The sequence below is a fragment of the Malaclemys terrapin genome, chromosome 2, assembly GCF_027887155.1.
Source record: "Malaclemys terrapin pileata isolate rMalTer1 chromosome 2, rMalTer1.hap1, whole genome shotgun sequence".
Classification (NCBI taxonomy): domain Eukaryota; kingdom Metazoa; phylum Chordata; order Testudines; family Emydidae; genus Malaclemys; species Malaclemys terrapin.
In genome coordinates this window covers 241,179,040-241,193,770 of record NC_071506.1, presented here as the reverse complement: position 1 = coordinate 241,193,770, position 14,731 = coordinate 241,179,040, and the positions used below count along the sequence as shown (strand labels likewise).

The 14,731-nt window shown below is 38.7% G+C and overlaps 1 protein-coding gene across 2 annotated transcripts in view; it reads left to right on the top strand.

Annotated features, from left to right (window-relative positions):
* VPS50 (VPS50 subunit of EARP/GARPII complex) overlaps positions 1-14,731 on the top strand; it is a 180,195-nt gene that overhangs the window by 49,335 nt on the left and 116,129 nt on the right. For both annotated transcript variants that reach the window (XM_054020452.1, XM_054020451.1), the window contains exons 11-13: positions 421-519; positions 2,879-3,019; positions 11,237-11,372. In XM_054020452.1, coding sequence (XP_053876427.1) covers positions 421-519; positions 2,879-3,019; positions 11,237-11,372 — 376 coding nt within the window. The remainder of the gene's footprint in view (positions 1-420; positions 520-2,878; positions 3,020-11,236; positions 11,373-14,731) is intronic.

Sequence of the window (14,731 nt, the reverse complement as noted above, 5' to 3'; positions counted from 1 at the left end):
CGCACATAGCTGACATGAAGACCTCTTGCTGCCCCTGCCAAATTACAAGTCCCTGCTCCACAGTATTGGACAATAGAGCTTTTCAAAGAAGTCTCCAGAATCTTTTTAACATGAGCAAAACAACATATTTTTCACGAGTCTCAATCTTAGACATGGCTAGGCCATTTTGGTTGAAATACTGCCAAATAATTCAGCCTGAGGCAGTCATTTGGCCTGAAAGATTTGTGTCTAACTTATTAAAGTTTATCCGAGTTAAAAGAATTGAAAACCTGGACTTACATTGGGAAATGTCGGGCTACCTTAATAGATGATGCTACCAGCCCCTGTAATAAATATGGATTAGAACATCATATTGTAATAAAATAACTCCTTGAATTCCTTTTATTGAATGTTTAACATTTACTTCTTTAATTACATTAGGAACAATTAGATGTAGCCCTCTCCAAAATATGCAAGAACTTTGATATCAATCATTATACCAAGGTGCAGCAGGCTTACAGACTACTTGGAAAGACACAGGTTAGTACTTTATTTTCTTAATAAAATATGAAGAATAATGCTACCACAATATAAAGTTGGAAAGGACTACCTTGGAAACGTATTTATTGACAGCCCTCTATCTTGTTGCATATGTGTTTATAAAGACTTTAGCAGTGCTCATATTTGTTGTGATAGGTTGCATGGTAATGCAAAATGTCGCTTGTGGTCAATATGGAGCTGTTGTAGCCATTCCATACTGGAGGTTGCAGCTGAGTTTAAACCCCATTTATGTAACTGTCTTGACGATCTAAGACCTTGGATAGGATTGCAGTACAGGCGAGTCTCATCTTACTCTGGGGTTATGTTCCGCTGTCAGCGCGTAAAGCGAAAATCGCGTATAGTTAAAATTACATTGAGTGTAATGGCAGGCGAAATCGCCCGCACTACAGGTACAGTATTTAAATTGTTGTTTTTCTCTGTTTTTTGTTTTTGCCGACCGCGCAAAGCTGAATTCGAACATGTTAAATGCGCGTAAGATGAGACTCGCCTGTAATAGACAAGCTTGAGGAGGAAAGTTAGGTTGAGGTTTGTATTGTGGTGGTGATGGTGTCTCTAGGTTATCATTAAAACAGCCCTCCAGGGAAGGGATAGTCTGGACACTAACTCAGGGTTTCTGTGTTCTGTTGAGGATGAGGAAGGACTTAGCCCATTTCTTCCTGGTCATGAATTTATCTGGCAATGTGTGAGGCCTGGTTGACCTTAAAATGCTAATTTTTTAAACAGTGCCTTCATCTGTGAGGATTAGCTCATTTCAGTGTTTTGTTATGACAGCAACATAATTTTTCAAGTGTCTGTACATTTTTTTTTTTTTTGGAGTGCTTTGGTTTTGGTTATATTTCATTTATTAACTTAAAGAATTTTTCAAAAGTATTAAAATACTCTAACATAAGCAGTTGTGTTAAGAAAAAGATGAATTTAGCTTTCCCGTGCCAGTGGTGGTCTATAAATTTTTTTAATGTATTTGGAAGTATTAACTCCTTTATTAAATGTGAGGCTTCAAAAGTAAATATAACCCATCTGTGGTTCCAAAGTGTAATGTATGCTATGTTGGGAAATGTCAATAAGCAAATTAATCAAACATACATGAATAATTAAACATGTTTTAATGAACGTGGCCAACTTGTGAACGTGGAAAACTTGTGAGTTTTCTGATCAACAGAACGAAACAGCGAATAGTATTTTAGAACTTACATATATTATAAATCAGGAACTTTTTTTTCTTAACTGACGTTACTGAGACTGCAGTATTGGCTATATTTTTATTTTAAAGATGTCCATTCTAGACTTGTCCTGAAAAACACTTCAGTATTTGCAGAGCACAGAATGAAATCTCCCTATTTCAATTGCAGTTTATTTTGGATAACTTTAGTACCAAACCTTTTTAAGGTTTTCATTTTTCATTCTATTTAGATTATCTAATTCAAGCTAGGTTTAGTGAAAATGATCTGATTATTTGCTTTTCTGTTCTATATTTGGAAAGAAGCAGAATGGCGTTCATATCTTACTCTCTTCCATCAGTAACTGGGGAGGAAGATAAAAGGCAACTATTAAAGTTAAACACTTTTAACTCTGCGGGACCAGATAACTTTCACTCAAGAATATTAAAAGAATGACTAAGGAGTTCTATGAACCATTAGAGTGTGTGTGTGTGTGTGTGTGTGTGTGCGCGCGTGGAAAAAAAAAATATCTTGGAAGTTCCAGAGGACTGGAAAAACTAATGTTTTACCAATATTTAAAAAGGGTAGTGGGAAGACCCAGGAAACTATAGGGTAGTTAGCCTGATCTAGATCCCAGGCAAAATCATGGAAAATCTGATAGGGGATGAAATTAGTAAAATATTAAAGGTGTTAACATATTTAATGCCACTCAGCATGATTGCATGGAAAATAGATTACAAATTTAGCTGATAAATCTTAAAAAAATAATTGTAAATGGGAAATAGTAATCCATTTTTTTTTCCCTAGTGGGATCCCACAGGGATCTGTACTCACACCAGTGCTATTCACTATCTTTAGTGATGATCTGGAAGAAAATATAAAATTGCTGGTAAAAACTGTAGATGACACAAATTGAAGTGGTAAATAATGATAGGGACTGATGGAAAGTATAAGACCCACCGAGACTGCATGGTAATGTGAGCTCATTTGAACAAAACATGTTTTAACAGAGTCAAATGTTACGTTATATATCTAGGAACAAAGAATGTAGGTCACACTTACAAGGTGGGTGAATGTGTCCTGTAAAGCAGTGACTCTGAAAAGGACAGAAAGGTCTAGTAGATAACCAGATGAACTCAACCAATCAATGTAATGCTCTTCTGCTTTTCCTTCCTTTTCAGACAGCGATGGACCAACTACATATGCACTTCACTCAAGCCATTCACAACACAGTGTTTCAAGTAGTTCTTGGGTACGTAGAGCTGTGTGCAGGAAACTCGGACACCAAATTTCAGAAGCTACAGTACAAGGACCTCTGCACAGTACGTGTTAACATAGTTGTCTTGCATAGTATTTGCATACTTTTTTCATTGCTTATAACCTTTAACATGTCTCATTTTAAGATTGTGTGGATATTATGGTTATTAAAATGATCTTAATTTCAGCTGTTATTACAATCACTTAATAAAATTTGCATAGAGTTAATGAGAGACTATTCCATCAAAATCTTGTGTTGGTTTGGATTAAGATACTTGGTACTTTGAGATTCAAAAGTGTGATCATACACTCAAACTTAAATTAGTGTTAAAAAAGAGAGAAATTGCAGACTACAAATAGGAGTTAAGCACTTCATGCTGCTGCATTCAGGGCTTGATGTTGTACCCACTGAAATTAATAGTGGTATTGCCATTGACTTCAGTGAGTTTAGGATCAGGCTCTCAGTTGGAATAATGCTGTAACAGTGCATTTCACTGAAGGCTTGATCCAAAGCTGATAGAAGTAAATAGGAATCTTTTCTTCTAATTTTGAGTCAGGTTCATAATTCCAACAAATTAAAGATAGATCCATATATGGCTGTAATACTGAGATTCAAAAGCCTGATTAAAGGAGGTTTACACAATGGGATTACAATACATTTTCCTTTAATCAGCACGCTTACATGTGCACATGCAGTGTATTTGTGCTATGTATCTGTGCAGATCTCACTTTTGAAAAAATTAAAATGTCTTGAACATATGATGTAGAATTTTATTCTATTTAAAAAACAGAAAACCAATTACAAGGTTTTCCTTTCCTCAAAATATTAAATTAATGTATAAATAGCATCTATTACTGGGAATTTTCTCAAATATTTTATTAGAAAAAATGATTGTTTTAAATGCTACTTTCAATACACTTTTTAGCTTGCTTCATTTGTTATCATACCATTAAACTCTGAGGGATTTCATTACAGACACTCCCTGACTTATGCAAGCATTCCTGCCTTGTGTAACTCAAATTTTGCGTAAGTCAGAAATGTATACCCGACAATTATACCAAACTCCCCCACCCCCCAAAAACCCCTCCTATTTCTAGCTTACGGAAAAAGTTCCGTAAGTGCAGAGTTGTGTAAGTCGGGTTTGCGTAACCTGGGGGCTGTCTGTACTCTTTGAAGAAATAGTGGAAAATTAGTGAGCTCAGAGGTGCTTCAGTTCAGCCAGATATTGACATGAAACTTGAAAATGTGTTTCTAGATTGAAGGTACTGAAAGAAATTTGTGTATCACAGATTGAGCCCTCAAATATTCTCACACTTGACCAAACCTTAACTAACTCAAACTTCTGACCAACTCTTTCAGTCATTCTATTAAATCACAGTATAGTAGCAAAAAGATTAAAATTCCTTTGCTGATTATTGTGCTGCTCTTTCATTTCTTAGAAATGTTCTGGTGTTGCTTAGCTTTAACCAGTAAACACTTCTGCATTTAAGATTTTTTTTTATTTATTTAATAGGACACTCATGTGGATTTCAGGCCAAAAATATATTTTGTAAAGAGGTGTACTGACCCTAAGATCTGTGGTGCTGGGAAGCTGCTTTTCAAAGCACCTTCAGAGGAGAGAGAGGGCTTATCCAATAAAGCTCACTGCCTCCACCATCATCCAGAAGGCTGGAGTAGAGAAGTGGCAGGGTCCAATGGTGGATGGCATTTCCATTCTACAGATAAACTGAGGCACAATATAGTAAAAAGTATGAAGACACCAAATCCCTTGCTCTGTTCACTAGACCAGTGGTTCTCAAACTGTGGGTCGGGACCCCAAAGTGGGTCAGGGCCCTGTTTTTAATGGGGTCAGCAGGGCTGGCATTAGACTTGCTGGGGCCCAGGGCCAAAGCCTAAGCCCCACCGCCCAGGGCCAAAACTAAAGCCCAAGGGCTTCAGCCTGGGATGCTGGGGCTCAAGTTACAAGCCCCTGGCCTGGGGCTGAAGCGCTTGGGCTTTTGCTATGTTCCCCCTGCCCAGGGCAATGGGACCCGGGCTTTGCGCTCCCCCCCCCCATCACTCCACCCAGGGCAGTGGAGCTCAGGGGGCTCAGGCTTCGGTCCTCCATCCTGGGGTTGTGTAGTAATTTTTGTTGTCAGAGGGGGTAGTGGTGCAATGAAGTTTGATAACCCCTGCACTAGACTATACTCTCTTTCAAGTCCACTGCTTTTTCATGTTTCATTCTCTTAAACTTCTGATTTTTTTTTTAAACTTTTTGAAAACTTGTTAGCATTGCTTTTTAAAGTTGAATTCTGCTGTTTCCTCTCCCTTCTAAGACTTTCTAAGGTCCTCTGTAGTGATTCCCTTTCTGCACTGATATTTGCAACACTACCTAATTTAATTGTTTGCAGACTGTAGTAATGTGCTGGTCCAATTTCTTTCAGACTCTGTTAACTGTTTATTGTTGGTAGCCTCCACTCCTGCTTACATGCTTACTATGTAGAAAGATTTGCATGTTACTGGAAATTCTCAATTCCATGTTTTCTTAAAACAGCTTACCTTCTCTGAATTACAACATGGTTTCATATGTCATTAGCTTAATTTATTTTCTTTCTTTGTGAACAAAGCAAATAGCTGATATTTTCAAGTTATGTGGCACTTCAGAGGTTAGTGTCTGATCTCTGTATAAAAAGATTTGATGCACTGCAAAAGATGTCCCTATATTTAAGGCACAATGAATATGGCAATAGTTCTTAAATATGGTGTGATGTTGATTTAAAATTCTTGAAACACATTTTTCACTTTCTTGGTAAATTTCTATGTATCTCGAGGACCTAGTGTAAAGTGACAATTAAGGCTAGTATTGGTATGTATCTCAAATGATTCTGTAAAATGTTGGCTGTACAATTAGTTGGTTCATTTTTTGATATTCTAATGAAAAATTGAAATGTATTTTTTCAATAAGACTCATTCTCAGGTTGTGAGCCAAAAGGAAACCCTTTCCCCCCTCTCTATTTCCACATCTGAACATGGACTTTTGCACAAATCATGAAAAGAATGACTTTGTGCGACAATGATTGCAGAAACTTACTGAGACCAAAATGCTTAGTGTAAAATTGCTTTAATTCATGCCAAAAGTCAACAATGATACAAATCCAACAAACAGGTGTCTCTCAAAATTGGGCTTCCCTTATTCCTCCACAGGACTGACAATTCCTGAGTTACTTTCTGGATTTCAAATCTGCCCCTCTGAGTCTACTTCAGTTGCTTCTTTCCCCAGGTACTTCAATTATTTCTCTCCCTGGACTCAAGGTTTGGAGCTCCCAACTGAGAGTTAAGTTTTTTTTAAGATTAAAAAAAAAAAAAAAAACCCTCTTGCTGTTCAACGCTCCCCACCCCCAAACAATAGGCTTTTATGGTGTCTTCCTATTGCAGGATGGGGTGTCTAAGTCTGCCCATTGGTGGAACCAGTTCTTTGACTAGGCCTAGTTAGGTTTAAATGTAATTGCCTGTTGCAGTACCTTTATAGGAGAAGTAAAACTGAATAAAACTTTCAGGTTGGAACATTACAGCAATTCTATTTCATTCCCACTTCCTCATAAAAAGGAACCCACTACATTCAGCACTTGTATCAAGGTTGCCAGGTAGTAAGTAGGCTGAGACTAAAAAAATCAGCTTTATTTGTCTGTATTTAATGGAGCTAGGACCCTGTATGTTCATCACAATGTAAAATCAAGAAACTTTTTACATAAAAGTAGCTAATCAGCCACAGGCTGCTTAGTCAAATTAAACATTTTCAATCATATTACATTTTAAATCTTCCTTTTGAGTAGATTTACTGTTGTGATTTTCTGGAAATCTTTCTGATGAACCCATTTGACTCTGTTTGTTGTGTGTTCTGGAATGAAATTCAGAACGTCTCCAAGGTCATTTGCTTGCATAACAAAAACTTATGCCGAATCAATAGTTTTAGGATGCTGTGATGGCACTTGCAGATTCCTTAAAAGTACTCTTGTCATTCTTGAATAGTGACTGTTGGAGTCCCAGATGTGAATATCCACACTTGAGAAACTGTTTTCAAAATTTCCTGAATTCATGTTCTATGATGTAATGGTTTTTTACCACTAAAAAATCCTGTCTATAAAACTTCAGTGAAGCCTGTATATGGAATGCTAAAGTGTTTGTATTTTGCACTGAATCTACCATAATGTATACTATCTATTTATTTTATATGTATACTTGACTCTGTTTTGTTCAGAAGTCAGGTTTGATTGCATGCTAATGTACAAAAGCATTATTTTCTCTTCTCTGGTTCTTGGCCATGTATAGCATATTGCAAGCCAGTCTCCTTTTAACTGTCGTTCAATTAACTTCCTTGCTGAGCTTGTTTGTTCTGCGGGCATGTTCTGTCCGAACTGTTACCCATCCTTCTTTCCTGTTGATTAGCTCTGCAGCAGACAGGCTTTGAGAGACGTTCCCTATATATTTATTTTTGTTTCCCTGAGCCTAGTTCAAAGAAATTCAGCTGTTCATTTTACTTATCTGCCTTGTGAAAATGGATTTATTTTGGGACCTAATCAGTACTGTTGTCTTCTGTCTAAGCTTGCTGGCTGTCTTGAAGTTGAAACATCTCCATGTAGAGATCTGAAAGATTTAAGTTTTTGTTCTTAGTTCACTGTTTCTCAGTATGTTTTTATATTGGTTCTTGCCAACTACGCTAGAAGCACTATGGTTACTGGTCAGTGAATGGACCAGCATGGTTCCCCACATGCTAAGTGCTATTTATATGGATTTATTCAATCAAACTGGATTATGTTTCTTGTAATGCATGACCACCTTGAGAATTCATTATGTCAGGAGCACATTAAACTGTCTAAAGCACTAATGTATGAATACTGTTTGAAGTAACATTATAGTTTTGAAAGATGATTTACATTCATATGGCACAAATCAATCCAAATTATTCTGTATCCCCTCACAAATGAAATGCAGCCAGTTTTGATGTGGAATATAGCTATTTTTAGCAGCGCAGAGCAACTTACATAACCATTTAGGGGAGGTAATAGAGAATGACACAGCCAATTGAAATGGCAGGGTAGCTTGCTGAGTTAGGCAAAATCATAAATGACCGAATTGTAGGGCCTTTTTTTTTTTTTTTTTTTGCAACTGAATCACATTGTTGACTCATCACTTTGTGATCCACTATAACCCCCAGATCCTTTTCAAACATACTACCACTAGCCAGTTTTTCGCCATTTTGTAGCTGTGCACTTGATTTTTTTTCTTCTTAAGTGTAGTATATTGCACTTGTCTTTATTTAATTTCATCTTGTTGAATTCAGACCAATTCTCCAATTTGTCAAGATCATTTTGAATTCTAATCCAGTCATCTAAAGTGTCAGCAACCCCTCCCAGCTGGTGTCACCTGCAGATTTGTTATCTAGGTCATTAATGAAAATATTGAATAGTACCGGATCCAGGACAAGCCTCTATGTGACCCTGCTTGATACGTCTCCCCAGTTTAACAGTGAACTCTTGATAACTACTCTTTGAGTATGGCCTTATAGTAATTTCACCTAGAGCATGTTTTTTTAGTTTAGTTTTAGTGTCATGTGAAACTGTGAAAAGCCTTACTAAAATCAGGATATATATCACATCTACAGCTTCCCCCTATCCACTAGGCCAGTAACTCTGTCAAAGAAGGAAACTAGGTTGGTTTGGCATTATTTTTGCCAAATTCATGTTGGATATTACTTAACACACATCCTATAGGTGGTTACATATTGATGATAATTTGTTCCAATACCTTTCCAGGTATCAAAGTCAGACTTTCTGATCTACAGATCCCTGGGTCATCTTTGTTCCTCCTTTTAAAGATATAGGTACTATGTTTCTTCTTCTCCAGTCCTCCGGGACGTCAACTGTCCTCCAGGAGTTCTCAAAGATAATCACTAACGGTTCCAAGATAGCTTCAGCTAGTCCCTTATGTACCCTGGGATGAATTTGATCAGGGCCTGCCAACTTGATTACGGCTAACTTATTTAAATACTTTTTAACCTGTTCTTTCCCTGTATTCCTTCCCCATCATTGTTAATATTGTGTTAAGTATCTGGTAGCAATTTAATATAAATAAAATATAATACTACAAAATTTTGCTCTTAGTTTTGGCAATATATATAGTGTCTATGATATGTTAGTGAATAACATCAGCAGGAGTCTTTTTCTGCTATCTTAAATACAGTGCCATCTTTTGTTCATGTTTTAAAGAGGACTAGTGCTAAAACTTAGTATTTGATGGCAGTATGGTTGTTGGAGATTGTACTCGGAGGTGCCCCACTTATTTACAGTGTGCAATTCTGTTGACTTGATATGAAATCTGCCCAGAACTAACATTAATAATAAAAAAGCTGAGAAAGGCTTAATGATTAATGAGGTCTCAAGATACTTTCACCAGGGACAGATATCAACTCTAAAGAATGATCCTCATGAGTATTTAATCACTGGCAGAGTATAAGTGAATATGAATGGCCTGAGCAGTGTGTGTTACAACCAGGAATATTACTCAGTGATAGAGACAAGTGAACATGATTGAGTAGAAAATAGAAGTATGCTTCCATTTCAGATTATAATTCTTTCTGATAAAGTTGAGAAAAGGGAAAGGCTTAAGTAACCTCCACATATATTTATTTGTATATCTCTCCAGTTTAGTATTTGCTATCAAACCACACTTAATTTTCAAATGATTACCCTCTTTTTCTTCAAACTTCCTTTGACCACTAAGGATTTTCAATGTTAGGAAACCACAAACAGATCAATAGATAATCAAAAGATGTGAATCCCTTGGAGTGAAACTGGTGCTAAGGTTTTAGCCCTGTGTATATAGTATTTGGTAATTTGGATAGGTGTCCATTATTCTGTTTGTTTAAAACAGAATGGCCAAGGCTTTGACACATTGATTTTTACGTGAGTGGGTACCTCATATGTTCGAAGCCTTGTACAGGCATTGAACAAACTTCACTGAGAATTAAAAGTTACTTTGTAGGTGGCTAATGAAGGAGTATAGTGAAAACATAATAGGCTTTGCAAAGTAATTCTAGTGTTTGACTTTGGGTAAAGAAATAGCAAAAATGTATGAACTACTCACCACAACTCGATTCACCTAATTTAAGTGTTAATTTCAGGCCTAGCTGGGAACATTAAACCATGAACATCATAAAGCAACAGCACTCTAAAATGCAGACTCAATCAGACACATTCTTTCAAATTTTCATCCAGCTCTAAGGCTTTGCCTCTTGACAGCAAATGAATCGGAACGATGAGTTTATCATCATATATATTGCATGATCTCTGTGCTCTCCCTGCTGGCCCTTACCAAGTAGGCGCTGAATTTGAGGAGATGAATGTATTTGGTTTCTTGCTGCATAACCCCAGTGTATAAATAGGTAGTGTATTCAATTAAAGCCTTTTTATGAGGTTGATGGTCTGCTCTCCAATGAAATCTTGAAACACAAATGTCAGTCTTTCAGGGGGTTTTGCTTAGCCTTCAATCTGGACAGTTTGGTCCCAAACCAAGTTGGCCTCGAGGTGCTACTGCACATATTTGAAATAATTTAATTACTGTGGTGCCCAGAGCCTTTAACGGAGATAGGGTCCCCATTGTGCTGAGCACTGTGCAAACGCAGAGACACAAAACCTGCTTTGAGGAGCTTACACTCTAAATAGACAAGGCAGGAAAAGGGGTGAGAGAGGAAACAGAGGCACAGAGAGAGAAAGTAATCTGTCCAGCCAGGTCACCCAGTGGACCAATAGTGGAGCCAGGGGCAGAGTCTAGATCTCCAAACTCTGTCCTGTACCCTGTCCAATAGACCACGCTGCCTCCCTTTTTATTCTGACTGTGCTAGAGATACAATTAGGATAAATACATGTGAAATAAATGTTTGGCCTTGGTCCAGTTTCTAGTGAACAGTGGTCCAAATATCAAAACCAGCATCTCAACAAATTAGTCCTTGTAGAGAGCCAATCATTGCGTGGACATTCACAGGTTGATGTATTCCCCTCCAAAACAGGGATGACTGTGTAAACTTTTAATGGTGCAGTTTGTATTGTATTGGTTGCAGAAAAGATACAAGACCTAAAGCAACTCTGTCAAACACTTTTATTTGAAACTAAAACTTGTAAATATTAAGCACTTCACAATCCTATGTTGGGTAACCAATGGCAGAACAGCTTCTTCTTTTGTTTATTCGGAAAACTGAGCCAAACTGTTAGTTTTCTCACAGGCCTAACTTTTTTCTTTTGTGTAGCATATTACATCAGACAGCTACATTCCATGTCTTGCTGACCTCTGCAAAGCACTCTGGGAAGTCATGCTCAGTTATTATCGAACAATGGAATGGCATGAGAAACATGACCGAGATGAGGGAACTGTTTCATCTTCTGGTAAGATAGGACTTTTGAACTAATTCTGTTTTGTATTTTGTTGTTTGAAAACAAACTTTAAATGTTCAAGTTATTAGTTTCTACCCAGGTAGTTCTGTGGCCCTGACCCACTAGTATAGGGGTCGGCAACCTTTCAGAAGCGGTGTGCCAAGTCTTCATTTATTCACTCTAATTTAAGGTTTCGTGTGCCAGTAATACATTTTAATGTTTTTAGAAGGTCTTTTTCTATAAGTCTGTTTTTATTTATTTATTTATTTATTTATATATAAAAAAACTATTGTTGTGTGTAAAGTAAATAAGGTTTTTAAAATGATTAGGAAGCTTAATTTAAATTCAATTAAAATGCAGAGCCCCCCGGACCGGTGGCCAGGACCCAGGCAGTGTGAGTGCCACTGAAAACCAGCTCTTGTGCCGCAGGTTGCCTACCCCTGTGCTAGTATCATAAATGTTGTTTGTTTTGCTTATCTCAAGTATGTGGTTACTATCAGAGCCGGCTCCAGGCACCAGCCCTCCAAGCATGTTCTTGGGGCGGCATCTGGAGGGGGGCAGCGCTCACCCGGGGAGAGCGGGGCCGCAGCCGGGCTCGCCGCCAGTGGCTGGCGCTCCGGCCGGCCAGGGAGAGCGGTGCTGTGGCCGGGCTCTCCGCCCTCCCCACGGCGCTCTGGCCAGCTGGGGAGAGCGGGGTCACAGCCAGGCTCTACGCCCTCCTCCCGGCACTGCAGCTGGTCGGGGAGAGCGGGGCCCCGGCCGGGCTTGCCGCCCTTCCCCGGCGCTCCGGCCGGCCAGGGAGAGCGGGGCCACGGCCAGCCTGAAAGAGCGGGGCCGCCCTTCCCTGGTGCTCCGGCCGGCCAGGGAGAGCGGGGCCTCCCTCCCCCAGCGCTCTGGCCGGCCGGGGAGAGCGGGGCCGCAGCCGGGCTCGGCACTCTCCCCTGCTGCGCTCCCCGGCAGGGGGCGGCGGGAGGCTTTTTTGCCTGGGGCGGCAAAAAAGCCAGAGCCGGCCTTGGTTACTATGGTTTACATATGTGTAGTGTCTCTCTCTCTCTAAATTGGAGAGTATAAGTAATCAGATTCTTTATTAAACTATCCAGACTTCAACTAGAGTGGGTCACTTCTTAACTTCAATTTTTTTCCTTTAACATTGTCTGCTTGCATTTGGAGTAATTATTAATCCATACTTCCTTGAATTTAGTATAGAAAAAACAAATACTGCTGAATACTTGAGTGTTTTAAGCAATTTAAAGTTTTTATTGTAAAATTATTCGAAGCTTCATATATAAAATTGTCAATTTTAAGGGCAGCAACTGTATCTTAGGTGAGAAACAGGCAAGGTATCAATTTCATGTTTCAGATTTCTTGGAACTGTGTCAAAATGTGTACAACAGATTTTAAGTTTAGTAAATTGGGCTACTGGGATGTTTATTGGGGGGAAGTAGCTTTAAAACTGAGGAATATGATTCTCTGTTAATCAATTTCATTATTTTTTGGAATGTTTTGGAAGCGGTTCTCCTTACTACAGCCTTTGTCATCTTTGCTTAGTCCGATCTTTGCGCTTCAATGCCAACTAATTTTACCACTGTTTCTATCATTTGAAATCCACCCCTGCTTATAAACATATATTTTAAAGTCACTTACCCAGGGGATTAGGTATTAAAATTAATTACATTTGCAGTCATTGAGGTTGCCTCCCTACTTCGAAGTTTAAAGCATAATAAAAGTATTTTTTTCTTCTAAGGGCCTTTAATATATTGCGTAGAGTATTTTTAAAATTAATGTGGGCTAATTTATTAAAAATTATTGCACATTAATGTTTTCTCAGTATGACTAAATTAAAATTCAGATGTTTCTTTTGATGTGTACCTTAGGGGGAAAAAGTCTTTATTAATCCCCTTTTCTGTTCCATTTTACATTATCAGTAATACTTTTAAATATTTAAAGCTGCTTCAACATATTCAGTTTAAGTTACGTTTTGGAGGTGTATTCTGTTTTTTTTGCTGTCTTTTCTGCCTATATAATTATTCAGATATCCTAAAATAAGTGTGTGCCACAGCACTGTTCTAACAGACCATTTCTTTATAATCCTTATATCATTTGTATAGTGGACCATTCCCATTAGTATGGTTATTTTTGGTGCTGCTTAAAACTTTGAATTAAGCACTGTTCTATATTACTGCAAAACCCATTTTAAAAGAATTGTTAGGGGTTCTCAAGACACATTTTTTGGTGGCCTCAGAGTTCGGCCACCAACTCTTGTTGGTGGCCGCTCTCAGATTGTTTCCTAAAATACTTAATTAGCTTTAGGAAAAACAAATAAATATACACATCCAAATCGTAATTTATTTATTGCTAGCTAATAAGTCTGTAAATATCACTTATCACAACAAACATACAAATTTCACATTTTACAGCAGACTTACTCAGCCTGGGGATAAATTAAGCCCAGGATGGTGGGTCGGGGGAGGCAGTGGGGAGCTGGAACCTGAAGCCCCATTGCCTGAGCCCAAAGCCCTGCAGCTAGGGCCCAGGGACAGAGTATTTATTTATGCAGTGGCAGGCCCCAGCAATCCCTGGAGCCCAAAGCCCCATGGCCGGAGCCTGCCACCCACCATTCTAGGTCTGAAGCTCAAAGCCTGACCCCTACCACCCCTGGTATGTGGGGAATTCATCGGCTGCCTGCTCCTCCAGCGTTGTGCCCCAGGTGTCTCCAGAGGATGGCAGGGCCTAACCCCTGCTGGCCACCCCAGCAACCAACAGTAAGCCCCTGGTGGCCGCATACGATCAGGGTGGCTGCATTTGAGAAACACTGCATTAGACTACATAAAGTAGTATTCTGTTCAGTCGCATGTCATTTTAAATTCACCATTTGAGTGTTTATATATTTACAGCACTAGTACTACTCTAGATCTTATGTTGCACAAATAGTAAGTTGCTGGTGCCCTTGGCACTTAGTCTAGCTATTCTGTATAGTGTGGCATAAGAATTAAAAGTGAACCATGTTTAAATAAGAATAGTGAATCAGCTTTAAAAAAAAAAAAAAATTCACGTAGCAAGGGAATTGATAAGTTTAATATTTGAAAGAAAATAAATGTCATGGTAATGGAACAGTAGGTATTAATTCTGCATCAGACAGCCTGGTTCCCTAGTTCAGTGGTCTCCAAAGTGGGGTGTGCAAGAGGATCCGTGGGGGTGCACGGCAGGAGGAGCGCGTTTTTTGTTTTGTTTCGGCAGTTCGGGCGGGAGTCCGAGCGGCTTTTTTTATTTTTTATTTTTTTTGCTTCGGCAAAAATGGTAGTCGGCACGGCATGGGGTTCGTGCTCAAAATTTTTTTACCGATAGTGGTACCCGATCAAAATAATTGGGAG